Genomic DNA, 27,532 nt, shown 5'->3' on the forward strand with positions numbered 1-27,532 from the left:
GCGAGAAATTGAAAACACAGTTTAGAGAGTATGGGGAATCCATGTGCTAATGGCCAAAGTGAGTCCCATTTTACTAAAAACAACGGATATTATATTAGAGGTTAAAAATAACCGCATATTCCGAGCTTCGTCCTCACCCACATAAAACTTCAGGGTACCTACATTGCATCACAAACAGCACACTAGTTAAGGAAGCATTGCATTACTCATCCAAAACTGGGCACTCAGAGACGTGATATGATGGTCTGGTGAATGTAGGTAATGGGGGGGGGGGGCGAAGAGAGAGAGAGTCTACGGGGTTAGGCTCAATAAGAATAGGACAACCGTGTAAACATAATTAAAGAAAATGCATCTGAATAATTAAATAATTACCAACACAAGAACGAAAAAGGAAAAAAAAAATCAAAAAGATGTGAGAATAGATAAAGAATCTGTAGCACAAGAGAAACACAAGGAAAAATATGGAGCCATACATTCTTAAGTGTATTGCCCACAAGTTAATTAGCACATTATGCAAAACGAGAAAACAGAGGAACTGCGAAGGATTAAAAGGCATTCCAGCTGAGAAGTAGGAATTCTCTTCTTGTTTAACGAAGTGTTAAATTAGGTCACAATTTTAATCATAAATCAAAAATTAACAATGACATCAAGTAAAAAGGAAACGAACTTAATACTTCTTTGCATTTTGTTACACAATTATATATTATAAGCATTTTCCATTTTATTAATCCAAAGAATTTGGTTTGGGAAACGCTGCCCCCGTAGGTAGCACAATGGTTATAATCACCGTCCTCCCTACATTGGGTGGAAATGACCGCAATTCGAATCCCGTCAGGAATTTTTATAAGTCTTTTTAATAATGTGGCTGAGTTAGTAATCTCAGGTAAGGGTAACATGGTTCTTCCTACCGGAGCCTCGGATTTTTCGTCCAGCAAACAGCAAATCGACCACAGAACACACAATTTACAAACATATTATATACGCGCAGTATAACCTAAGTTTCTGATAAGCTTAAAACCTTTCACTAATTAACATGGGACACGTTAATATTTTTATTGTAAATAATTTTATTTTTTCACTATCGCTGCTAATCATAAGTCCTTGACCATTGTTAAACGTAGGTAGAGGCATGATTATATTACGGTATAATTAAAACACAGTGAAATTTCTTTCAGTAAACCTGGACATTTTCTCTCCATAGTTCCACTATTCTTAACCTAATTACCGTATTTGTCCGATTAGCAACCCATCATAAATATAAGCTGACCGTCAAAAATAACCCCATCTTTTTTTTTTTTATATATATGAATCTTTTGTAAAAGTGACATTTTTAAAACAGAAAATTAATTTTAAAGGCAAATATTAAAGTATGACAATATTAATGCCGACCGGGCTAGCCGGGTGGGTAAAGTGTCTACCTGGCAACCCAAAGGTCGCGGATACGAATCCCGCCTCGGGCTTGGATCAAAGTACTACAAAAACGTTGGGAGGTGCGTGCATTATGGCCACAGAAGCCGATGCGCCAACAACTACCAAAAAAACAAAAACAATATTAATGGTAAATAAAGTAATATTAATAGTTTCTTTTATTAATTGTAGTAGTATTTCCATTTTAATGTAATTTTTATTCACGATCTATCACTGATTGCTATTTGCAATAAAATTCAATGACTATTTCTTTCACTTGAAGAACAACTTCGTACAACTTCTGTCTCCCCAACAACTTAATTTTTGGAGTACTTCTTGTGCCCTTTTACTATTGAATTGAAAGAAATGGCACCCCGTGCTGTCTTGATCCATTTTCTTAATAGCGAAAGCGTTATTATTATTATAATTATTTTCTATTTTATCTGTAGGAGTCAGAGGATGGTTCCCAGAAAAACACTTATTCAATACACAGAACGCGAATTATTTTTTAATGGCTCATTAACACGATATCCTACACCTGTAACTGACAGTAATGTTTGGGAATGACAACTTGATCATTATTCGGCTCCTTTTTAGGCACGTTCGCATATATACACTTATGAGCCAAAACATTATGAACAACTACCTAATAGTGTTGGGCCGCCTTTCGCAGTAAAAACCGCTTACACCCAGCGTGGTATCGACTCCACAAGACCATATTAGGTTATCTCGTTCTCAGTTAATTACTAAGATTATAATTTTATAGAACACTTTGTAAAACACTATGGTTTACGTTCTCTAAACTTTGCGTTCGGTTTAATTACAAATCCATATTTTTTGTTCTTCGCCCGCTTATCCTTTTTTTTTTTTTAATTCTCTCTTCTCTATGTGTAGAGATACATACATACTGTATGTATCTCTACACAAGCAACACAATGTTCACGAGCCTTACATAATAATACACGAGAAGGGTTCACGGACTGTATAAAGCTAACAAATCCATTAAAACTACATTTAATCTATGAATTTTTTTACATACAAATTGTATGAAAAAATAAATAATAATTGCTGGATTTCTATTTGTCCAATTTTATGAATACAGAATGGCTCGGCAAATATTTTTAAAAGGCCCAAATATAAAATTTCATAAAAATTGGGAATTATGCTATTACGTGCGGATGGGCGGAAGAAGGGACAAACAGACGGATAGACATGGCGAAGGCAATAGGAGCAAACGAGTGCGAAAGCACTAAAAAGAAATTCATAGACTAAATGTAGTTTTAATGGAGTATCTTTGCAATTCTTAACTTGAATTCAAAGGCAATTGCTTATCATTTAACATTATTATAATTACTCATCACATATACATATATTTTTACATATATATTTTTACACAAATATACATTACTGCTCGCTTTCTAAACACAAAGAGTTTTCTTCATCTTCTTTATCAGTAGAAAACACATCATGAAATTTGTCAGGAATTATGTTTGCAGCTTAAGATTATCAATTTCTTAAGATTATCAAGATTATCAATTTCAAGATTATCAATTTCTAATAGCAAACGCGCTTCCATATTGAGGAATTATTTACAGAGAGACCAGTTGTAGTACAGTACTAAACAGGCAACGGAGAATGTCTCAGTAACTTTATCAAAGCCTCCAATTAGTATTAATATTATTAATAGGCAACATCACGTCATCTCCTGTTCTGTGGGTTTTTGGTTTCTTGAACGTCTACAAAAGGGAATACTGTATGTGCTTGCCACTTTCTTCACAGTTTACTGTGTAGTGTATTTACTGTGTACTGTGTAGTAATAAAGTGTCACAATTCAAACCTTTAAAAGGAGGAGCAGAAATAACTGGATTTAAAAAGTAGCTAGTGGTTATTAATGCAGATTTTATTGTATTACACTATTATGCGAAAAATAACTCTTGATATTTTAAGGAGTCCTTATGTGCTGTAATGTAATAACTAGATCGTATGTATAGCTTAGCTTAATTTTCTTTCTTAACTTTCTTAGCTTAGCGAAAAATAACTGTAAAAAAGGTTAACTTATATGGTGAATTTATCATTAAGTACGAATTTTCAAGACAAAAAATGGACGTTAACTTATACGCCGAAATAAATTGTAATAAAGAGAGAAATTAGTTTCGCAAATTTTGATATTAATTTATATAATGATATTAAAATATTAATTTGCAAACGCAACTGATTACAAGACTAATTAGAATAATTATAATTTTACAGGAGTCAAGGAAAACGGGGGGAGTTATAACAAGAGGGAGCAAAAGAAAAGAAAGTAAGAAGAAAGATAAATTTAGAACAGACTGAACATGATGAAGTCATTATTTGTTCAATTAATCTCAACAGGTGAGTGTTATAATTATTATTTTTTTTTTTTTTCAGCTGCCCAACTTATAATTCTGTTATTCTGAAAGTGGTAGTATTATACACCATCACTGCCATAATATCAAAAATTACTCACTGTTCTACATTATGGAAACCTATATACAGTGTAATTCATTTATCACAACACAACCCACTGGGCCAACGGTACATAACATTGATTAATGGCCAATGGGGCATAGTATGACAACAGAGCACACAATATCATCAATATGGAATATATATATTTTTTTTAACCCAAGAAGAATGTGTTTATTTTGGAACGTTACATTATTTTTTGTAATGCCAAGAGACATTTAGTATTAAATATCAAACATTTAAAACGGTATTGGTGCTACTGATTAACATATTCTTCGTAGAGCTTCATTAAACGTACTACCAGAGTGAAGGAATGTCAACAAGTATTACGAACAAGGTGAACACTTCCAGCACATTCTGTAATGGATTTAATTAAACCCTTCATTTTTTAATAAAATTGTGTTGTATTGCAAATTGGGTTGTATTTTAAAATTGGATAGCCCTGTATAACGGTCGCTCTAATTAAACATAGACTTTTGGAACGAACACTTTAGAAATGCACTTGGTTAAAAGGAAGAGCCATCAGTGTTAAGACATGTTCCATCAGTCGCCATATCCTCGGCATATGATTTTTCTGGCTTCTAGGGAAAACAAATGTGTGATGTCTCCGAGCGAAAGCAATGACCTTTGAGTGCCTTCCTCGACACGGACCGAAGATATAGTGGTCGCAGTATGATAGGTCACAGTTGCAGACTGGGTGTTGCAGCACTTCCAACCTGTACCACTGCAGCTGAGTGTGAACATCAAGGATCATAATTATGAGGTTAAGCACTGTAGCGAAGCAACATCATGACGTATTAAGCTGCCGAGTCGCTTTCCTTTTATGATCCAACGTAACTGCTCCTCCATTATAGTTGAAGAAGGATGTTACGTGGTGGTTTTCCATGGAACCTAGATTTCTATAATGACCACTCTTATACCGCGTGAATATTAAGATGGTTCATTTAGCTATTAACTAAATCGCTATAAATTAAGGTAACGTTTCGAGAACCTTGCCGGAACCCGCCCTCAGACCATAGGGTGCTTACCTGGAACCAACAGTGACATGCAGCTGAAGCTTCCCACTGGCTATGAACACATAAAAAGCAGTTGACCAGTGCAACTTCTCGGTATGCAGCGGGATAAGTTTTGCACTGGTCAACTGCTTTTTATGTGTTCATAGCCAGTGAGACGCTTCAGCTGCATGTCGCTGCTGGTTCCAGGTAAGCGGCTACCTGCGTTCTACGTACGTGTAAGCACCCATACATAGGGTGTTGTCAGCCTTCTGCTTGTCGAATGTCTCAGAACGTGCAGTCGGAATTGACAAGCAGGAGGCTGACAACAGCCTATGTATGGTCTGAGGATGGGTTCCGCCAAGGTTCTCGAAACGTTACCTTAATGTATAGTGATTTAGTTAATAGATAAAAACTATCTTAATATTCAAGTGGTATAAGAGTGGTCATCATAGAAATTTAGATTCCATGCTCCTCCATTGTTTCGCTGAGATAGACTCCTCATGCATTTGGTCTCCAGGTTATTGTGATGAGGGGATCACATTTCACCCGCCTGTGACGATTCCATTAAGGAAACATTTACTCTCCTCATGATAGTGCACTAGACGTTCTATTCATTATTCGTTATGTGAGCAGCTGGAGACCTCTTCATGGTTATTGCAGGACGACAGGCTTCCCAACTCATCCACTCGGCCAACAGCCGGTCTACTAATGGTGTATGCACGACAAAGACATGGCAGATCTTAAGTAGACCGCTGTCCCAGTGTGAATATCTTACATCATTAGAAGACTGGACTTTTTTTTTTAGGTCCGCACGGTACATGTCCATACGACAAGAAAGGTACACTTCCTGCACTCAGAACTTGCATCACCGCAAGCTGGACAGCTGGAACCTGTCAGCATTGTTCATGGCCTACAAGCTACAGCCACCGTTCCCACCTCGCGTTGAATATTCGACATACAACTTTCCTAGAGGGCGTTATTTGTTCTGCGAGTGGCGTCATTCGTTCCAGCAATCCCAACTGTTTATTCCAATCTGTTTGATTTTATGTTTTGCTTAAATAAAAAGCACTTAATGAATAAACATAATATCACAGCTAATGATTTCTTTATGTTAAAGAATGACCAGAAAGCCACCGTACCAATTTTCATACATGAACAGATCTATTTCAAAATTTACGTGGATATTTTTCAGATAGGCAAACCAACATTTCCCAAACTGTGGGAAGAGCCAGAAATTATCTAGGAGGGCCGAAACCGTTAGACTAAACTTTTACTGAAGCTAGCAGCTTCAGTAAAATTCCACACTTTTATGTACATATAAAACTATGTACAATGTCTCTTAAAAAGAGGGGCACACAGAAAAAAACATTTAATTTAGTGCTAAAAAAAGGGAGAAAGTTTGAAAAACGCTGGCATAAATGGCTGATATTTCACGTGAAAATGTGTATCCCCCATCCTCTTTCATAACACCTTGTATTTCACTTTAATATCATTATCAGTGATTACATTTTTCTTTTTCTCACAGGGCTGCTACTTTATGTGTGCACCGGTATCGATGAACAGGTAAGGTTCTTTCAGTTTCTAATATTTTCTTTAATTAACCTTAAAGTTATCTTTTGAAATGGTAATGTGATGGCATACGTTTAAAATATAAAAATAATGGAGGGGATGGACAGGTGGTGTAGGTTTTTTTTTTTTTTAACCTGATGCTATATATGCTTACTTTTTGCACTACTAATATCTTCTGCGACTTTTCTCCATGTAAATATCATATTATAATCTAAAAACTAAAACTGAACAGTTTCAGAATTGTTCAGTCCAACCCTTAATATTTTTTCACGTCCGGTGCGTATTATGTCCAGTGTGTGCACGAGTGAGCGTTGACTTATATAATTTATAATGCTGCAGATCATGCACAGAAAACTGGTTATAGGAAACATTTTCTTTCAGCGATCTGGCATTTAAAAATAAATATATATATTTTTTAATTTGAATGAAATTAATGTAATTTTGTTTTATTTTTTTGCAGATCCTTGTTATTTATATTTACTGTAATTAAGTATTTAGGATTGTCCCTCTCTCTTTTTAGGTTTGAAAATGTTGAATGATAAAAAGTGATGATTGATCACGCCACTTATGCAGTTTGGCAAAAAAAAAAAAAAAAAAAAAGGCTTCTATTTTCGTTCAGAACCAGGGCTCTGAATATGATTATTATTATTAGCCACATGGTGCAAGGAAGCTTGAGGCTTATGCTGCACAAGCCAAAAAAAAAATTTCTAAGTTACCCAGAGAGAGAGAGAGGTGAGAGTCAGAAGTAAAAGGGAATCACCCAGATAGAGAAAAATGATGATATCCAGCTCAGGACCCTGGGTGTGCCAAGCCCATACTCACCAGATGTGAGCCCCTGGGGTGAATAGATCAGAGCTCACCGAAAAGCCGCTCCAGTTCGTCACACAGTTCGGTACTTGATTATTAAAAATAATACATTTTATTAATGAGCGTTCCGTTTCGTAAAATTTTGCATTTCAAACCCTGTACAGAACTGCTACTTTTATATGAACAATAAATTATGGACATAGAAGAAATTTGAAAATACTATTAATATGAAACTAGGATAAAATAATTTATAAAAATTAAGCGTGGGATTTTCCTTCCACCTGCTGTAAGCAATTTTCAATGCGTTACTTGCTTTAAATGGTTTCGACGTGGCAGAAATTGAGTACGTGCAGTCTATCATGTTTACTGCTACCAATAGGAAGATGTTTTTTTGGAAAATCTTAATGTTTGGTAGTAGTTGTAGCAGGTGTATTGTTCATAAGTCAATTGATTAGCGCTGAGATTGTTGCAAACTCAAACTGGTAGTCCGAGCTACTAGTCCCGAAAAGCGTGACTTGTACACCGCAGAGAGAATTGGAAAAAAAAAAAAAAAAGAAAAGGAAAAACAAAAAGTTATATCGCATTCATCTGCCACTCTGAAATAAAGAAAACAGCACTTTAGTAGAGGATTGTGAAAATGTGCTACGTGAAGCAAGAAAATAAAATGAAGTCCAAAACAGCTAAATATCGCAATGGAGATGTGCCGCAAGCGAGTCACTTTTCCAGATCGTTAAGCTTTTCCACGCCGTGGCCCTGCTTCAAAAATAAAAATTTTCGCTTATTCTCTAGAAAGTCGAGACCCGAATTTACAAATTCATTGTGACTTCACAGATTAAGGGCAGCCGGATTTTTAGCGCCACAGTTCACGGTGGGCTCTGCATGTATTGTAGTAGCATACATGCTCGAGGCTGTCGCCTCCTAACTTGTCACACAAGCTTATCACTAGACTACGGCCGGCCCAACCTAATAAAAAAAGAAAAAGAAAAAAAAAAAAAAAAAAGAACCAGTCGGATAATTTTCTGGCATCGCAGCGCTGATGTAAATTTTGCGAATTGTCTTAATTGTTTTTATTAAAGATCTTAGTATTCAGTGAAGTAGTTCTAATTAGTAATAAGTATCCATTTATTTCTCAAAGTGAATACACATTACCTTTAAGTATGAGGCAGCAACGTACCAACCAACAATAAATGCACTGCTCTTTACTGCAATTGCCCTATCTAGAAAGAATTATGGAAGAAGATTTGCATGCATAACTGTGACATACATGGACGTAAACGATTAGCACGTTGAGCTTATCCGCGCAGTAGAACGTCCGATAACGTGTCTCTCATTGTCCTAATGTAGAAATGCAAAGATGCTAAAAAGTGTAAACGTTAGCAGGCAAACGAAACACTGGACGAACGATCGTCTAAGAATTTGCAATGCCTTGTAACAAACGTAAGGCAACTTCACTTCATGACGGACTTTGAAAGGGGTCGGATCTTTGGGTTATAGTGAACACAGCAAATCGTCATTCGTGTGGGTCGTTATGCCCAAACGGTTAGACGCTGTTGGCAACAATGAATATAGTAAGATACTCGGACCAGGGTTCTGGTGGCATTAGAAGAACGTCAGTACGAGAAGATAGATAGATCCGCCCACTAGCGATTAGAAACAGATTGTCATAATCAGGTAGATTTTCAACGTCGTAACGTTAACCTTGTCTGTGCCTCTGCAGAGGACCACAATTAGAAAACGATTTCGCGTCGGGTATTTGCACAGTTTCGCACTCCCTAATGAAGGCTAGATAACTTTTGTCCAGGCTTTCCAAACACGCATGTGACCTTGCATTCCAAATAGATATGCGATTCTCACTAAACACGAGACAATACCATTTTTATCTGAAGCAGCTCTCTCTCTCTCTCTCTCTCTCTCTCTCTCTCTCTCTCTCTCCCTGCACCACTCCAGACACTAAAGACAATGTAATAGCGTCGGAGGCTGTTGTTGCAGGGTTTTAGGGGCAAAAGCGACTAAGGCCATATCTCGCATATACAGTCTGTAAATTGCGTGTGTTTTGTGGTCGATTTTCTGTTTGCTAGACGAAAAACTCTAGTTTCCGTGTTTTCGTGTTTCCGGAAGCAAAAAAAAAAAAAAAAAAAAAAAAACATGCTATCCTCGCCTGAGACAGCGTTAGAGGAAGAGAAGGCAACTGACGACAAGAATATCGCTTCCTGAAACCGTAGACCAACGTCTAAATACCACGGCTTACTACTTGAACATTGTGCATCTTCACACTTCAGTTTATTCATCTAGTAATGATTACTTCCAGAAGGATAATGCGTCATGTCGCAAAGCACAGATCGTTTGGGAATGGCTCTAGGAGCATAAGGGTTACTTCATTGAATTGCTTAAACACGATTGAGAATCTATGGGGTGAGGTTGAAGCAGCTATTAACGGCAGGATCAGTCTCCATCCAATACCAGGCAACTACTTAATGCGGTGACGCCTGCACGAGCCAACATACTTGTGGGACGTTGGAATTCATGCCCCAATAAATTGAGAGTATTCTGGGACCTAAAGGAGTTATGAAAATGCACGTCTTTTAATATTTTCATGATAATATTCTCTAAAACTGCATCGGCGCGAGTTAAAACGACGTCCGGGGTGAATGTCAACACCCTGTATTATTCCTTTTTTTTTTTTTTTTTTTTTTTTTGTTTCTTCGAGCGCTTAGTGCTCTTTAGTTTATGGCGTCCTATGCAACCGCCCCGTTAGCCAGTACCTCGAACCGGCACTGCTCCGAAATGAAAGTATTCCCCAAGAGATTATTCACTATAATTCATGGCGCCTCTGTAGCCAGGGGGGCAGGAGCAGCAGTGCGTAGCACACGCTTCTTGATTAGACCGGGGTTCGAGCCCTTGATCACTAATACGGAGGATGCGGAAAGGTCAGGGAATGACCACCGCATATCCCCGGAGCAATATGGCCTTAGTTGCTAATGCTCCTAAAAATCAAACAACAACTAGAATTCATCGTTACTGGTCTTAAACAATAAATATTATAAGAAAATTAACTACACGTAAAAGTTATCCAAGTAATCAGGATGAACAGTACGTATAAAAAAGATGAAAGCCTTTGTTATAATAAATTACAGAAATTGATTTTAGAATGCATAAGCTTACGCAAGGAGTTCTTAACAGAAATAATGGAGCCTGCTTTCCGAATCTATGAATACTGTGAGTGACAGAGGCTTATTAGATTTTGTTTCAAGCTGGCAACTCGAAATAAAACTAACCACAATATCAGAATATCATAGGGTCCCCGCTTCCCTACACGCACTATAAATTTGCATCAAATTGTAAACGAGATACAAATGATGAGTGATGCTTATAATCTGGGTGGCGATCTTCTCGCTTATGATTATAACGTGAAACAAGATGGAGCTATCTTGTTTCAAAGGTAACGGATCAAAGTAGCCCTTCCCCTCCCCTCCCCTCCCCCAAATATTATAAATTTGGTTTTGGACTGACCTGCCAAGTTATTCAAAGACACGCAAGGATTTCTTAAGCCTCCTTTGCATTTTTGAAAAATAGGTCAGGATAAACAAGTAGCCTTGAAAACGCCCCGAATAGTCGATGGGTTTAACCCTAACCGACTGCATAACAGAGAATGATGATCTTAGTGGTCTTTTTAAAACGCAGTATAACAAAGTGTTTCCAAGCACTTTGGTTTTTTTTTTTCGGATATGGATCACTTTCATATTTGAAGTGGAAACCACGGAAAACTATTATATTTGAGGTAGAGACCACGGACCACAAAAAATCTACACATGCATTTATATTAATAACTATTTTTAAATTTTAAATACACTGATATGTACTTATAGTTAACATACTGTTAATTGTTTAATTCCACTGAACAAACATAACCTTGTTCGTACAATGATTCATTAGTGAACGCTTGGCGCTTTAATTCACTTGTTTAGTTGTGCTTATATTTTTAATTATAATTTAAAACGTTTCTGTCTTAACACGGCGCATCCAGTGGTTGCTGGGGAAGCCTGCGCGGTAGCACAGTGGGTGGTATCGTCACTGTCCTCCCCACACCGGTGGAAAAGGCCCGGGTTCGAATCCCGTCGATGACGCGAGGAACTTTAATGGGCTTTTTTCACTCCGTGGCTGAGTTAGTCGGTCTCAAGCGTAGATAGCAAGGTTTTTCCTCCAGCAAATAGACAAATCGACCATAGAACACACGCAATTAACAGACATAAGAGACAGCACGGCAGATGAATTTAATTATTCAGGTGGCCTGAATATAATATAATAGTGATTGCTGAGGTCTACGCTGGCATCTCATATAAAATCAATATTTATAAAAACCATTTTTTTTTACGCAAATACATGCTGAATACTGAAAATGAAATTTACAAAATATTGATTCTAACGATATTACTCATGATTTTACCACATCGAAATAGAGAAAAACGCCAATGTAATATGTGTATAAATAATTATTTTATTAATAAATCATCGACACTTGTAATTTCAAAATATATCCGTTTTAATACATTTTAATATTATTTTAAATAAAATTTTGTTTCTGATATTAGAACTGTATATTATAATATCAAAAACTGAGAAGAACGGACGCCATTTTCCAAGCATGCTGGGGTGTGAGGGAACAAATAGTTCCTGCAAATTACCGCTCAAATCGGAAACACATCCTGTATCTTGAAAATAATTTTCTCATAAAATACAATACAACAAAAATAAAAGCGATATACTGTATTGTTCACACACACACACAAAATTGTTTTAAATTAAAACGCTATAAACGTCTTAAATTAAAACGTGATTAATAACCAGGGCTCCAAAACCTGATCGCCTGGTGGACATTCGCGATTAAAAAGTACGACCTGAAGATTAATATTTTACAAGTCAGTCTAGTGGTTCTAGAGTGAACGATCGTTATAATTTGCATCTTGCCAAGGATTGGAAAAACTTTCGACAAAAGGTACAGTAAGATGGACTCTTAGTACGGACATTAAACTATCTACGACTTTTATCGAATTGTATTTGACCAGGGGAAAATATCAAAATATTCGAAGAGGTGATAACCTTCAAAACAGTCGAAGAGGTGATAAATTATTAGGTTATAATTTATTATTATAACCTAATTTATTATTAGGTTATAATAATAAATTATTATTTATCACCTCTTCAGGTGTTTTGGATTTATACTGCTTCGATATGCTGGTAATATTGACCCTTCTTGAGATGGTTAATTTTACCGTCCTTTTTTGGAGTCTTCTTGAAATGGTCTGAAGGCGGGCAACCCTCCTGGTGAGATCTACAAAAAGGCACCTCTATGCGAAAAGACTTCGAATAAAGAGTTTGACAACCAGGCGCTTTACAGGGGAACTTGAGTGAGGTCCATACGGGTTTGAGAGGGGGACAGTAAAATGCTTTCACTGTTATAAATGATTTCCAAACTAGGGGCCATAAATTCAAATTACAGGGAAAGAGGTTAAGCCTGGATCAAAGTATTAATCACTGGAATAATTAGCTCCGTGGATAATTGAGGCTTACAGCTTGAGGAAAATTCAAAGCTCAGCCTATAAAATAATCATCCTATGTATTATTTAAAAAGCCTATGTTTATTTAAAAAGAAGTTAAGAAAAATAAATTTTTAAGAAATATTTTCTTTTTTAATAAGTATTTATTAAAAAGAAAAATAAACAGCCTATGTATTTATTACGTTTATTTTAATGAGTTTCTTTCTCTTAAGCATTAAGAGAAACAAATAAAAATAAATAATAATTAAATTATTATGTATTATTTATTTAATTATTCTTTATTTATTATTTATTAATGATTATTTAATTATTCTTTATTTTTACTTTATTTTATTTTTGATTAGTGCAGCAAAAACCTGTGGTTTCTTTCACTGATGTGATTATACTACTTTAGAGCGCTTAAAATTTATGATTAATATTTTAAAGAATGCAACAGAAATTAATAAACCGAAAATAAAATCGGTGTGAACTGTCTAAACATTAGAAAATGCGAACTTTTCAACAAATGCTCGGCTAATCATGTGATCACATGTCACTATCCTTTTTTTTTTTTTTTTTTTATCTTTATATGAATATCAAAAATTCATAGCAAAGACCCAATGTTCACGTGAAGAAGAACACTCTAAATTAAATATAATACTTCCTCCAGTATAAAACAGAAATTTTCTTTATTCTGGGGTAAGTGTCTAATAACTTGTACGTCTGGAGCAAACAAACAGGATTAAAAAAATAAAATAAAATAACTCAATCTGTAATATGCTGCAGGTTCCCTATATATATATATATGTATATATATATTTTTTTTTTTTTACTTTTCAAAAGCAAATACTAAAGAGAACTAAACTAAAACATTTTATAAGAAAAAAAAACTAGATAAGTATACAACAGAACAAATTAATCAGAGGAAACTTATCGCCAATAATTGTCCAATTGAAAAAATAAAACCAAAATTTATTGAGATCACTGACCGATCAATATATACTACCCTGCACGAGCCGAACTTCACTACCTAACAGCGACTTTCAAGTCACGTATAAATTCGACAGGTCAGTATTCGCAAAAAAAAAAAAAAACTTCATTAAACCTTCCTGGAAATCTGGATAAATCGAAAAACGTTTGTACGGAATTTCATCTAAACATCAATCTTGCAGATTGATGTTTAGATGAAATTTAAACTGTATTCTCTATCTTATTTACAAAGATAGAGAATACAGTTCGATATAGCGAAGACCGTTAGATGTAAAATATATAACGATTAGCAGGATACAATGAAACCATTTGTATGTAGTAGTTACAAAATACATACTTGCTTGCAGATATTTACTGTATGTACATCAATACTGCTAGATAACAGCGGAATTCTTGCATATATTAATCTGTTAAAAAATACTTTTTTTGTAGGTATTTACTGTATATACTGTATATATATAAACACTGCTAGATTACAGCGGTATACATAAACGCAATAAGACGTTTGAACGTAATCGGTTTTGCTATTGATTGAAAATAATTCCTTCCTTAAATTTCCACTAGAGTTACTCTTACAAAATGAGAATGAACTTAAAGTAATGTTGAAGAGAAAGCACTTACCGAAGTTAAAACTGTTTTATAGTAACATGAACGCACTAATCATCTAGGCCCTGCCATCGTTATACTAAAATATAAAACAGACGACAAACAAAACCTTCAGATAAAGCTGTACCTTACTTTGAGGCGTAGTAAACAAATTAAATACGATAAAATAAAATTATGAAAACCGATAGATTATGATATAATTAAATGAATAATTAAAATAGGAGAATGTTTTTCTTATATCAAAAGGGAAATAAAACGCTAAATCCTTGATGCGGTTATTCTGAAACAAGTATTTCAACTAATAGCGTAAGGAATATTTGACTGACATAACAGGTCTAACACGCATCCCTCGCCAAAGCGACGCACCAAAACAAACCTCGGATGGATCCATAATTAAACCTACTCCGTAGCCGAGTGATCAGGAGTGGGAGTGCAGTAGCACACGCTCTTTGAGTAGACCGGGGTTCAAGCCCCTGACTGCTGAATATGGTCGATCTGCCAACCCGCACTGGACCAGCGTGGCAGATTATGGTCCATTTTCCCTCAGCATGAATTGTTGAGGAGGTTTCCATCCTGCTGTGGGTTGATAATGGCTGCACTTTACCTTTTTACAGCAAGTATCCTTTTGTAGTTAACGGGGAAGATCTGAGGTGGTTGACGGTTGCGTGATTTTTGAGGTACTGTATTTAGGTCTTCTGCTTTCTGTTGTCCCCGTTAAATGCCAATTAAGGATAAAAAGTGAAACTCTTTATAAATCAATTAAACACATGTTACACTTAAGTGAAATTTCATTTAGTTTACCGCATCTATGCCATATTTCAGAAAATGGTTATTTGTTAAAGACATGTATATACATGTAATTGTAAATTATTCAGATATCTTTAGCACTTCTCTTCTCGTATATGGTTCAACGTTCTAATTTCTATTGGGCATCTTCTCTTCTCATTATTTTATATTTAAATTTCTGTTAATCCATCCCTTTATTTTTATTCTTTTCCTTTCCAGTTTAATGTTCATAATTTGTAAATTGGATGGGGAGAAGAAATTTTAATATTATTTGAAAATAATATTAAATCGTCTTATAATTTTAAGATAACATTGATCAAAAAAACAAACAAACATTTTTTTCACTCCCTGTTAAAATTCAGGGTGGTTCTTGTCGATTTGATTTGCTGAATTCAAATATGATAACCATATTACTGTGACACCTACCGATTTTAAGGGAGAAGGGATTAAAGTCAAAAACTAAGTTTCTAGTAAAAAAAGATTTCATATGTTTTAAGAAAATGTTTATATACAGTGCTGTATATTGAACAATGGGTCCATTAACCTTATTCTATAGGTTAATAGACCCATTATCTGTGCGTAGAAACAGATATTCTTTTGTGCTGCAAGGATTGCAATTTTGAACCTTCTCGCATTCAACCAAACTTTCCGACAGTTAGTTGGCTGGATATGATAGACAGAACAGCTAGTTGATGATATGTGCTAAAGAATACCAAGATATTGCTGCTCAAACCATTATTGATCCTCCTCCATGTTTAACGGCTGGCACAAGACAGTCAGGATGATATGTTTCCATTGGTATTTGCCAATTGTAAACTCAAAATGTTGGAAAAAGGTTGAATGATGATTGGTTTGAAAATATGACGTTTTCAATCATCAAGTGTCCAGTCTTCCTTATGCCAATGTATCCTCTTTCTAGCATTATCATCAGTAATGAGTGGCTTGGCAGTAGAGGACCTGCCATAAATTTCAGCTTTATGAAGTTCTTGTTCATACTCCGGCATTACAACCAAGTCAATGGAGTTTACATCATCAATACAAACATTAAACTATTTATTAGGGTCACCCAGAATATTAATTCAACTACCCATGTGTATTGTGTTTGTAAATTGCGTATGTTCTTTGGTCGATTTGCCTGTTTGGCTGGACGAAAAACACCAGTTTCTGGGGGGGGGGAACCTTCCTATCTACGCCTGAGACCGACTAATTTAGCCACGGAGTGAAAAAAAGGTCATTAAAGTTCCTCGCGTCATCGACAGGATTCGAACACGGGTCTTTACCACCCGGTGTGGGGAGGACGGTGACGATACCACTGTGCTACGCGCGCAGACAATACAAACATTAATCGTATTTAGTGGCGCCTCCGTAGCCAGGTGGGCAGGAGCAGCAGTGCGTAGCACACGCTTCCTGATTAGAGCGGGGGTTCGAGCCCGTGACCACCAAATACGGAGGATGCGAAAATGTCAGGGAATGACCACCGCATATCCCCGGAGCAATATGGCCTTAGTTGCTAATGCTCCTAAAAAAAACAAATAACAATAATGTATTTAATAGTCACAGGCTTGAACTCCAGTCCGCTCAAAGACCGCGTGCTATTGCACACTCTCTCCTGTTATTGTTGTTTGTGTTTGTTATTTGGTTTTTAGGAGCATTAGCAACTAAGGCCATATTGCTCGGGGATATGTGGTGGTCATTCCCTGACCTTTCCGTATTTGGTGGTGACGGGCTCGAACCGCGGTCTAATCAAGAAGCGTGTGCTACTGAGGCGCCTCTCTCTCTCTCTCTCGACCACTCGGCTCGCCAAATTGTTTTACTAGAAACTGGACAGCTGCGACTCATATTAAGTTCAGCAGTTATGTTTGAGGCAGTAGTTTTATGTTTTCGGACTACAGTTCTTTTGAGTGTCCAGTAGTCTCTTTCAGTCAGCTTCGATTTTCCTGCTAAACTTAGACCAACAGTTTGATCTCTTTGGAATTCAGGCAGGTCGGTCATGTTCTTCATGTATCTTTTTATATCACCTCTAAATAAACATCATCTTTCATCGTCTTTGGTTCACTTTGCTACCTGCAAGAAAAAAAAACAACAAAAAAAACCCACTACTTATTTATAAACATGTCATACAACCACTTCAAAAACTACTACTTTAAATGTCCTTGTTTATACTCCAGCACGACCGCTACGTCAGTGGAGTTTGCAATAAATCAATCAACCAATAGAAATGTTAATCGTATTTAGCAGTCACGGGCTTGAACCCTGGTCCACTCAAACAGCGTGTGCTACTGCACTCGCGCTCCTGACCACTCGGCTACGTCAAGTCTGAATCACGTGTTTCCATTATTTTGTCCGGCCTTGTAGTTTCCATTAGTATCTAACAGATAGCAATTTTGTTCACTACAGATGAATATATTCAATAAATTATTTATTAATATAATTGAATGTAACATAACTTTATTCATTAATATACACATAATGTTATGGAGTCCAATATCATATTATACCATGCCTTTAATTTTTTTTAACTAGAACCCAAGTTCCTCTATCATAGAGATAATCCCAGATGATCTTAGTATTGATATGCTGCAGTCTGCCTCTCAGTCGGATGAGTACGTTATTTATACGTCCAAAATTCCAAACTTTCCAACAGAAGCGCCATCATCAAAAGGATCTACACTCATCATTCTTACCAACAGGCCAAATTCTACACCGTTAACATCACTGAAACCAACAACAGTGCCTCATTCAGAGAAGACAGAAACAGATCCACAACTAAAGTTTTCAGAACCACTTACATCTAATTTATTTCAACCAGTTACAGAAACGTCTATAGTAAGCCAATACGAACCGAGAACAACCGTTAGTGTGGTCGCAAGTATTCTCGATCCAAATATAAAAGAAAAGAAACCATCAACTAACCAGAAAGATACTGTTCTTAAAGATTTTCAGCAATCTGTATCCTCAGCAGCAACTTCTCAAGACAGTATTAAAGTACCTTTGGATGAAATTACAAAACCAGAAGCGCATGATAAGAAAAAGCAAGTTCTTTCTCACAGCCATGTTGTTTATGCTATTACTAAATTTCCAACAACGGAACCGAAATATCTTCCTATATCGTCCAGTAAAAGTCCCCCATTGAAAGAACACATTTATATTTCTAACACAACATTATCAGACAGAACAAATGGAAATCACTCGCAGTATTCTAATGCAGGCTATTCCACGGACCCAATAGGTCCTTCTGACCCTAAAATAGAATCAGTGTCTTATGCAGCACTTCCATCTGGTAGTTTTGCATTGCCTGTGATACCTAAATCAAGGGGTCAAATTAGTCAACGACCTGTTTCAGTTGTTAATTCTGGACAGAAAAATGCAGAAAGTGTTTTCGTACAAAATTCTCAGCTACCCCCAATAAATCAACAGGTTCGTTCTAACAAGTTTTTGAGCATTGGACCATACACAGAAAATGGTGACAGGCATACATCTCATACAGACCAAATCTATGAAAGTCAATCAAGAAATAGCATCGCAAAAATAACAGAAAACAACAATCAGTACCAACCATTGTTACCTCAGGAATCTCAATCACAACCAGGTTCGACATCAGCCCAAAATATAGAATTTGATCTAAACCCACGTGGAAGATGGTTAATTCTAGATGGCCATTCAGTGCTTGCACAAGAACAAAGAAGAGTATCAACAAGAGATCCCTTACCTCCACTTCCTTCAGGATTTGCCAATATCGGTAGCGAATCTCAAAGAACAAGGGGCCCAACGCCTTCATCAACACCTAATCTAGCAACGGTCAACTTTCCGCCTTCAAGAGCAAGTTCTTTTTCTTTAGCACCTGCCCCAGCTTCGATTAACTTTCCACCTCTGCCTGCTTCGAGAGCAAATTCGCCTCCTTCAGTAGCAGGTTCAGCACTTAACTTTCCACCTCTGCCTGCTTCGAGAGCAAATTCGCCTCCTTCAGTAGTGGGTTCAGCACTTAACTTTCCACCTCCACCTGCCTCGAGAACAAATTCACTTTCTCCACCTGCTTCGAGAATAAATTCACTTTCTCCACCTGCTTCGAGAACAAATTCACTTCCTCCACCTGCTTCGAGAACAAATTCACTTCCTCCACCTGCTTCGAGAACAAATTCACTTCCTCCACTAGCAGGCCCTACATTTAACTTCCCTCCTCCACGCGCAGCAGTAAGATCATCTACAAGACAAAGAGTTCCTCCTCCTTCTCCTCCTCCCCCTCCTCCAAGAACCACAACGGCACCACGAGCATTACCTCCTACTATTTCACCAAGAAGAATTAATGCACCCAGTGCACCAGCATCATCCTCTTCATCAAACCGATCTCCTCCAGCTGCTACACGTGTCCCTGGAGCACCCGTAATTCCCGGAAATTTTGGCTTTCTATCTAGTGGTCGTCCATTTGGGCCACAGAATGTGCCTGGAAGAGCTGGATCAGACTATCCAACGTACAATGAGATTCCCTTTACTAACTTCAACTGTAAAGAATACAGCATGCCTGGATTCTATGCAGATGTAGAAACTGGCTGTCAGGTAATTTTAAATTTAAGTTTACTTATCTTATGTGTTCAGTTTAATGCAACCTCTATGATTCTTAAAATGAGATCGAGTTTTAATTTTTTTCATACCGTTTACTTTTAGCAATGAGTACAAGTTGAGTCATTAACCATACTAAAAGTAAATTAACATCCTTAGATGCCTTTTTAAATGATTATCCACAAACTTTTTCTAATTACTAATAACTGTTGCTGTTTAAGTAAAGGAAATAATTAGTTTTGATGTACAGGGTGTTCATTTTAAAACTAAACCTGTTATCTGCATTAAGTATAATGATAATGGGTGTAGCTCAATTGAGAATAAGGAATATGAAAGAAGGAATGTTCTTTCTCGTGACACCGCTAGTGAGTGTGTATCAGTTGTGAATAAGGAACATGAAAGGAGTGTTCTTACACGTGACACTCTAGACAAAGTTTTATAATCTCCAAACAAATCTCTATGGAAAGTCAGCAGTAGCACGCGCTCTTTTGAGTAGCTGGGGTTCAAACCTGTGACTGCTAAATACGATTAACATTTGTATTGATTGATTTTTTTGTACACTCCACTGACCTGGTGGTCGTGCCGGAGTATAAACAAGATTTTTTTCTATGGGATATCACTTGGTTCAGCTCATTTTGCTGTAAGAAAATACCCAAAACTTCTATATCGAATACACAGTATTAGTGCGCTCAATTTCGGGATGTTAAAAGATTGCAGTTCTGTCGCTGGTTTAAAAGTTTACCTTGCCGTGAGGTTATTAAAATTATTCGATAAAATTTATTTCACTGACAAAGCGCGACTTCACGTTAGTGGCTAAGTTAACTGACAAAATTGGAGCACGGAAATTCTGCATATTTTTTGCTTCCCGTTCCGGTTTCCAAAAAATTGGTGTTTGGTGTGGCATATCTCAAAAAAGAATGTTTTGGTCTAATTTTTTTTGAATAAACTGTTGCCTTTGATGTTTACCAAGACATCATAATGCAGTTTATTTTATTGCTAGAGGAAAATAAAAGAGGAGTCTATCTCCGACAGGACAGAGAAACTTACTGCATGCGCAACCACTGAAATGTTTCAAATGTTTTCGGATCGAATCATATCAAGGACTTTCCCCACCTAGGTCTCCTGATTTACATCCCAGACCTCATTTTATAGGAGTTATTTTTAAACTAGTATTTGTTAATTATGCCGATAATAAATTGTATTTTCCTTTGATCGGTTTCGGGATTTTTTTAAAATGAACACTGTACTGCAATTTCTATTATAATCTATTCTTACTCATTATTGCTGAGCATTGTGCTTTCATAAATATATTGTCGGAATGAGGATTTACTCCAAATGATGGCTTGAAAAACTTGTTTTTAGTACTAACAATACAGTTTTTGATTATTGACATTCAAAAAGACGTAAGGGATATCTAGTTAATTTCCCTCATACCCCTTCATAGGTAACCGGTAAAAATATCCTATTTTCTAATTATAATAAGCCTCTTCTTCGAACAGCTAATTGTTGCCTCCACCTGTATCACACGGTTTTCACATTGCATGACCACCACAGCTGAGGACATTACATTCCATACTTTTGCAATGATGTTTACAACCGAAGGACTTTTATATTGTGTTACTTCAACTTTTTTAATTTATTCCTTTAATATGGAAATTATTAAGTCTAACAAAGAAAAACTGTTAGTTTTTCTTTGTTAGACTTAATAATTATTTGTTTAAACGGATTTGGATAATTTTCTGAAGAAATCACAAATAAATTGCACTCTCTAAAGGGGCATTTTCACGTTTCGACATCGTTTTTTCCTGCTAGATCCTCCTTCACTATCCATATATTTCACTGTAATAAGACAATATGAAAAAACAAAATAGGAAACAAAAGGAAATATTTATCTTTTAATGCTAAAATAATGACATTAAAAGATTATTTTACAAACACCACATTAGTGACAGTAATCAGTTTAATTATATCAAAATCACAAATTAAAATTTGCAAAAAATCATACAAATCATAATCAAACGTTTAAGTATTATAATAATTTTAATATACTGAAATAATCTTAATAATAATGCTTAAAGGCTAAACTCCATTATTTGGGTAACACTTCTCTCCGTGCAGTGTGCGGTGTCGTAGAACGGATTGATTGTATGGTCGAATTTTGTGACTGGATTATTGTGAAGGCTTCTTTCCGATTGATTTGTGTCGTCGAGGGGTGCTTAACTGAGGTTTTCCCCCATATACCCGCTGTTTTAATATCAGTAAACGAGTTCGTGATTTAAAAACAGTGTCAAGTGGGGGGAAAAAACACCCTAGGCATATCAACGTAGGATAGTGGGCGGGGAAAGCAGCGAATGGCCCCTGTCAATCACTGATCTGGAGTTTTACCTACTTAAATAATCTTATAATAATAATAACAAGAAAATTAGATTTTTTTCCGGGATTCCACTTCATAATAGTGTGCAAACACTCAGTGCACGAAAAAAAAAAAAAAAAAAACCGAAGGAAATAAGCTACAAGAAGTAAACTGAAAATAAATTCTGCAGCATGGACAATTTGGTCTCTTTAGCAATACAGCTTGGCAGTAGCGTAGGAGCGCCTTGGGGCAGGTGCCAAGGGCCTGGTATCAGAAGGCCGTCACTGACAGGCCACATCAGTTCCGTGACAAGCTATTTCGACACCTGAGGCTAGCTGACGAAATGCGCCCTAGATGATGTCGCATCAGGATGAGAGCAGAGGGAGAAGTGAAAATTAATTTTCGGCAAATGGCGTGTTTTCAGATGGCGATTCAAGCCTGCATGCAGGGGCCGGCCGCCCCGAGGGTGAAAGGGGGCCACTGCACCCGGGCGCCTGAAAACCTGAAACTTACAAGTATGAAGAAAATTTTAAAGGGGCCCCACATATCCTAAGACGCCCCTGCCTGAATGCATCCTTAAATTTGAGTACTGAGTACATTCTGCATAGCAGCATAGATCTATTTGCTATCCAGAACATAACTTTGAAGGGGCCAATCAGGCAACATCATCAGTGCATGCTTCAATGCATAGCAGTTCATAATAATAACTAGGGGGCTCTGCCCCCTGATCACTTTGCTCACCAACCCCACGCATGCTTTTCTATGTAATATTAATATTGATATCATTAGCCATATGGTGCAAGGAAACCTGAGACTTATGCTGCACCAGTCAAAAAAAAAAAAAAAAAAAATTTCCCCAAGATACCCTGAGAGAGAGAGTCAGAAGTAGAAGGGAATCACCAAGAGAAGAATGATGATATCCTGCTCAGGACCCTGGGGTTAATATGTAGAGGTATGATGGAGTAAGACAAATGTTTTCTACGTAAAAGGCACACCTGTCGAAACGCACTGATTGATAACTAATCAGGAAATGACCTATGAAATTATTTACCTGTGCATTTGTAGTGTGCTGCATTCTCAAGGTTGAATAAATATCATTATGTAATTATTTATCTGTGTTTACATAGGTCAATTAGGAAAAGGCCTCGTAAACATTCAGATCTTGGGTACCACTCCATAATTCGACTAAAAGTCAGGAAGGCAGTGATTGGCAGGTGCCACTCACTGTTTAGCCCTGCCCCATTTCCTCCCCCACAGCAGCAAGTGGGGTGTTGAACCCCCCACTTGCTGCTGTTTTAAAATCGAGAATTGTTTTTTCGATTTTAAAACAGCAGAATGGGGGGAAATAAACATCCTACCTAAGCTAAACGGCCCTCCTTAATGACACAAAACAATCAGAAATAAAACGCATTCACAATAATCACCCAAACACAGAACTCGACTACACAATCACTCCGCTCTATGACTACGCCCACTGCGCAGAGGCAAGTGGTACCCAAATCAGATTTTAGCCAAAGGCCTTTTGCTTCGGGTTCCATAATGCATGAGGAATATTGTTGGATCCGAAAGAGCAGGACTAAAATATTTAACTGAAATATTTACAAACTATAAAAATATTTAAAATATTTACAAAATACTAAACTATTTACAAATATACAATATTCATTAATATACAAAAAATGCTGCAATGGAACATCAAATGTTAGAGAGTGGAGTATGTGCACGAGGTTGGTGAACATTATGGAGGCAGCTGTCATTAATTAATTGCGTTTGTAATGATGTAATTGCCTTGCCCTCTTAGCATTAGTAGAGGCATATGATGCAAGAAAGCAAGCTTACACATCAGCCAAAAAAAAAAAAAAAACAGCCCTTCCATTTCACCCCTCCATTTGTTCCAAATGCCTGTCGAGCTCAGCCTTAAATTTATTTAGGCTATCAACTTCCACAACAAAACATGGAAGTCTGTTCCACCAATCAACTACCTGCTGGCTAAAGGCAAATTTCTACACATCTATTCTACAACTATCTTTCCTCAATTTGAATCTGTGCCCCCTCAGGTTCTTAATCTGAGCAAGAGGAAAAATTCCATCAGCATTCAGCTTGCTCAACCCATTCAAGTCTTATCCACCTCAATCAGATCACCTCGCAGGTGCCTACTCTCCAGGTGCTGCAATTTGCAGCACTTAAGCCTTTCTTGGTAAGAACACCCCTTTGTTTCCCCTCACTAATCTTGTTGCCCTTCTTTGTACTTGTTCTAGCAACTCTACATCCTTCCTAAAATGATGCCTCCAGACCTGTACACAGTACTCTAGGTGTGGCCTGACCATTGCCTTGTATAATGGGATAATCACTTCCCTGTCCCTGCTAGCAAAATTCCTATATATCAGGGGTGGCCAACGAGTCGATCGCGGATTTAATTTCGGTCGATCACGACGAAATTTAAATATAGTCATCCCTTGATTTGTGCACCTTGTGCAATGAAATTTTTGAGATGGTAGATCGCGGCACATTTTGAAGGAAAAAAGTAGATCGCATCACAAATTAAGTTGGCCACTCCTATATATCATTGACAATACTCCATGACCTGCCCTGGAAGCCCATCTGCACTGCTCAGCAAACTTCATATTTGACTGCACAATTACCCCCAGCTCTTTTTCACTTTCTACTTCCCTGAGTGTAGTACCACACAGTTGGTACGTTTCTCTTCGGTTATTGCTACCAATATGCAGTACTTTGCATTTGTCAATGTTAAACTTCAGTTGCCACTTCTCAGCCCATTTGCCCAACTTATCTAGATCCAGTTGGAGTAGCATACTGTCTTTACTATCATTAACAAATCTATGCTGTGTCTTAACTATTACTGCAGTCTTGTTTAGATGATCCTGCAATGCTTCTTTAACCAGTGATTCCATTATTTTCCCTGAAACACAAGTTAAACTAACAGGTCTACAGTTATTTGTGTCACCTTCTGAACCCTATTTGTGAATTATGGCTAAGGGTTTGCTTACTTCCTTTGCTGCCTCCTTTAATATAACTGGATAGATCCCATCCACCCCAGGTGCCTTTTTTATATTTAACTTCAACAATTTTTCTTCCATTTTGCTCTGTTATTACAAAATCATTTAGCTCCCTGTTAGTTTGATGAACTTCTGGCACTCCCCCTCATTGAATAACTCCTCATGTTTGAATGTAGATGCAAAATACTCATTCAGTTTATCAGCTACCTTAGCATGATCATCGATAGTCAACCCATCTATGTTAAGTGGTCCAATCTGATTTGTCCCTTTCCTTCTAGAGTTTACATACATAAAGAACTCTTTGTTGTTTTTCTTTGCATCTTTTGCTAAGGATTTCTCTTAATCTGCCTTTGCCTGCCTAACCTCCTTTGTGACTTGATTACAGACTAGTTTATACCTGCCATAGGCTTCTGTGTCACCCGATACTTTACATGCATCCCATACTTTTTTCTTCTCTGCCACGATCCTCATTATTTCATCTGATATCCATTTAGGCCTAAACCTTGAACAGTATTTCTTAGTTGGAATGAAAAGCCTAGTAGCCTCCACAATTAAATATATGAAGGCTTCCTATTTAGAATTCAACGTTGGTAACATCATCAGTTTATCCCACTGTACAGAATTTAAAAACTGTCTGAGACCCCCATAGTCACCTTTACGAAAGCAAAAGCCCTTCCCTTTAGAATTGATGGTAGTTACATCTTTAAGTAATTCCCACATCAGTACATTGTGATCACCATCACCCAGTGGTTCCTATATCTGCAAATTCTTAATGCATGAATAATCACTGATGATAATCAGATCAAGAGTATTATTCCCTCTGGTTGCCTCTTGAACATGCTGCTGTAGAAAACAGTCATCCAATAAATCCACAAAAGTCTTGCTAGTGTGCTAGTGATCAATCCACAAGTTTCAGTCAATATCTGGGAAGTTAAAATCCCCCACTATAAGACATTCTGATTTACTGGCCCATTCTATTTCTCTGCATAATTGCTCATTATATGCATCAGATTCATTAGGCCTATAACACACACGTACTCTCATTTTTCCTTTCCCAGTGCTTATGTCACACCAAACAGACTCAACATTGCATTGTCCACCAACATCAATTGGATGCACTTCCTTAGATTTTGTGTTTCTTAACTAACAGCATAACCGTTCCTCCCTTCCTGTCCTGTCTATCCTTTCTGTACACATTGTACTCCCCAAATTCCAATTCTGCACTGCTGATTTCTGTGTGACACCAAGTCTCTGATATCCCAACAATATCTGCTTTTGATATCTTGAGTAGCACTTCAAGCTCATCAAATTTATTAACTATACTCCTAGCACTGGTGTACATGCACCTATTTATTCTCTTAGTTACCCTAATACAGCCCATGTATTTATTTGTTCCACTATGACTCCCAACAGTCCTGGAAATCTCCATTGCCTTGCTTTCCTGGCTGCTGCTCATTCTAGAAGCAGTGCAAGAATCACTTTTGCCTCTGCCTGTGGCCACTGTTAACCTTTTAGTCTGTGTATCCTCCCAAGCTAGCAGTTTTCCAACCCACCTAACACTGCCTCGATAGCATCAGCAAATATTCTTACACCCTTTCTATTTAAGTGTATCCCATCCCTGTAGAAACAGTCTCTCCTGTCAACAAGCACAGACCAGGCTGAAAAAAACTTTACCCCTTGAGCCTTGCACACTCTCTCCAGGGCCGAATTGATCGACAAGGCTCTCATCATATACTCCCTCCTATGATGTCTGTGCAGAATTGCAGACACCTTCACATTCAACCCTAATTTGCAACTTTTTTTCAACATTGACCTGTACTTGTTGAGTAAATCTGCAGATCTCTTACTCTTAATGTCATTAGTTCCAACGTGTAGAACAATATCACCTTTTGTGCCCTTAAAAGATGATATCTGCTCTACATCATCAACTTTTGCCCCTGGCAGACATACCCTAGTCCTGTTCCACCTCTTCTCCCATTGGCTTGAATAAATATCACTAGGAGGAAAAGTTTTTAATGTATAGAGAAAATTAAAAAAAACATTCTGCTATTTTACAAAACTGGCTTACAATAAGCATTTCAAGCCTTAAAGTGAACATGAACATAATTCAAATGAGAATGAAACAAACGATGATGCCACTGAAATGGAAGTCCAAGAAAAAGCCCAAACAGTTGGAAGTTATTTTTAAAGAATTATAAAGTAAGGAGAATAACGAACAACGGTTAGCAGAAGAAAATGATGGCAGCAATAATATTAATACGGAACATGTAAGTCTCAATTTTAATGATCCGAACACACACACAGGGAATTTTAACATCTGCGAAAACAGGTCTCTTATTTAGTGCAACACGGTCCTGAACATATAGTGTTAATTATGTATCCTGTCAGTAATGGCCTATGTTTCAATATTTTGTGGAAATACAA

General features: G+C 37.0%; 1 protein-coding gene across 1 annotated transcript in view; it reads left to right on the plus strand.

Annotated features, from left to right (window-relative positions):
- The window catches only part of LOC150081373 (uncharacterized), a 59,252-nt gene that overhangs the window by 25,278 nt on the left and 6,442 nt on the right, over positions 1-27,532 (plus strand). Inside the window, exons 2-4 of the mRNA XM_090379225.1 lie at positions 3,658-3,780; positions 6,415-6,452; positions 17,705-19,735. Of these exons, the coding sequence (XP_090235351.1) occupies positions 3,744-3,780; positions 6,415-6,452; positions 17,705-19,735 (2,106 nt within the window). The 5' untranslated portion in view covers positions 3,658-3,743. The remainder of the gene's footprint in view (positions 1-3,657; positions 3,781-6,414; positions 6,453-17,704; positions 19,736-27,532) is intronic.

The sequence above is a fragment of the Mastigoproctus giganteus genome, chromosome 8 (assembly GCF_048544385.1).
Source record: "Mastigoproctus giganteus isolate SK-2022 chromosome 8, ASM4854438v1, whole genome shotgun sequence".
Taxonomy (NCBI): domain Eukaryota; kingdom Metazoa; phylum Arthropoda; class Arachnida; order Uropygi; family Thelyphonidae; genus Mastigoproctus; species Mastigoproctus giganteus.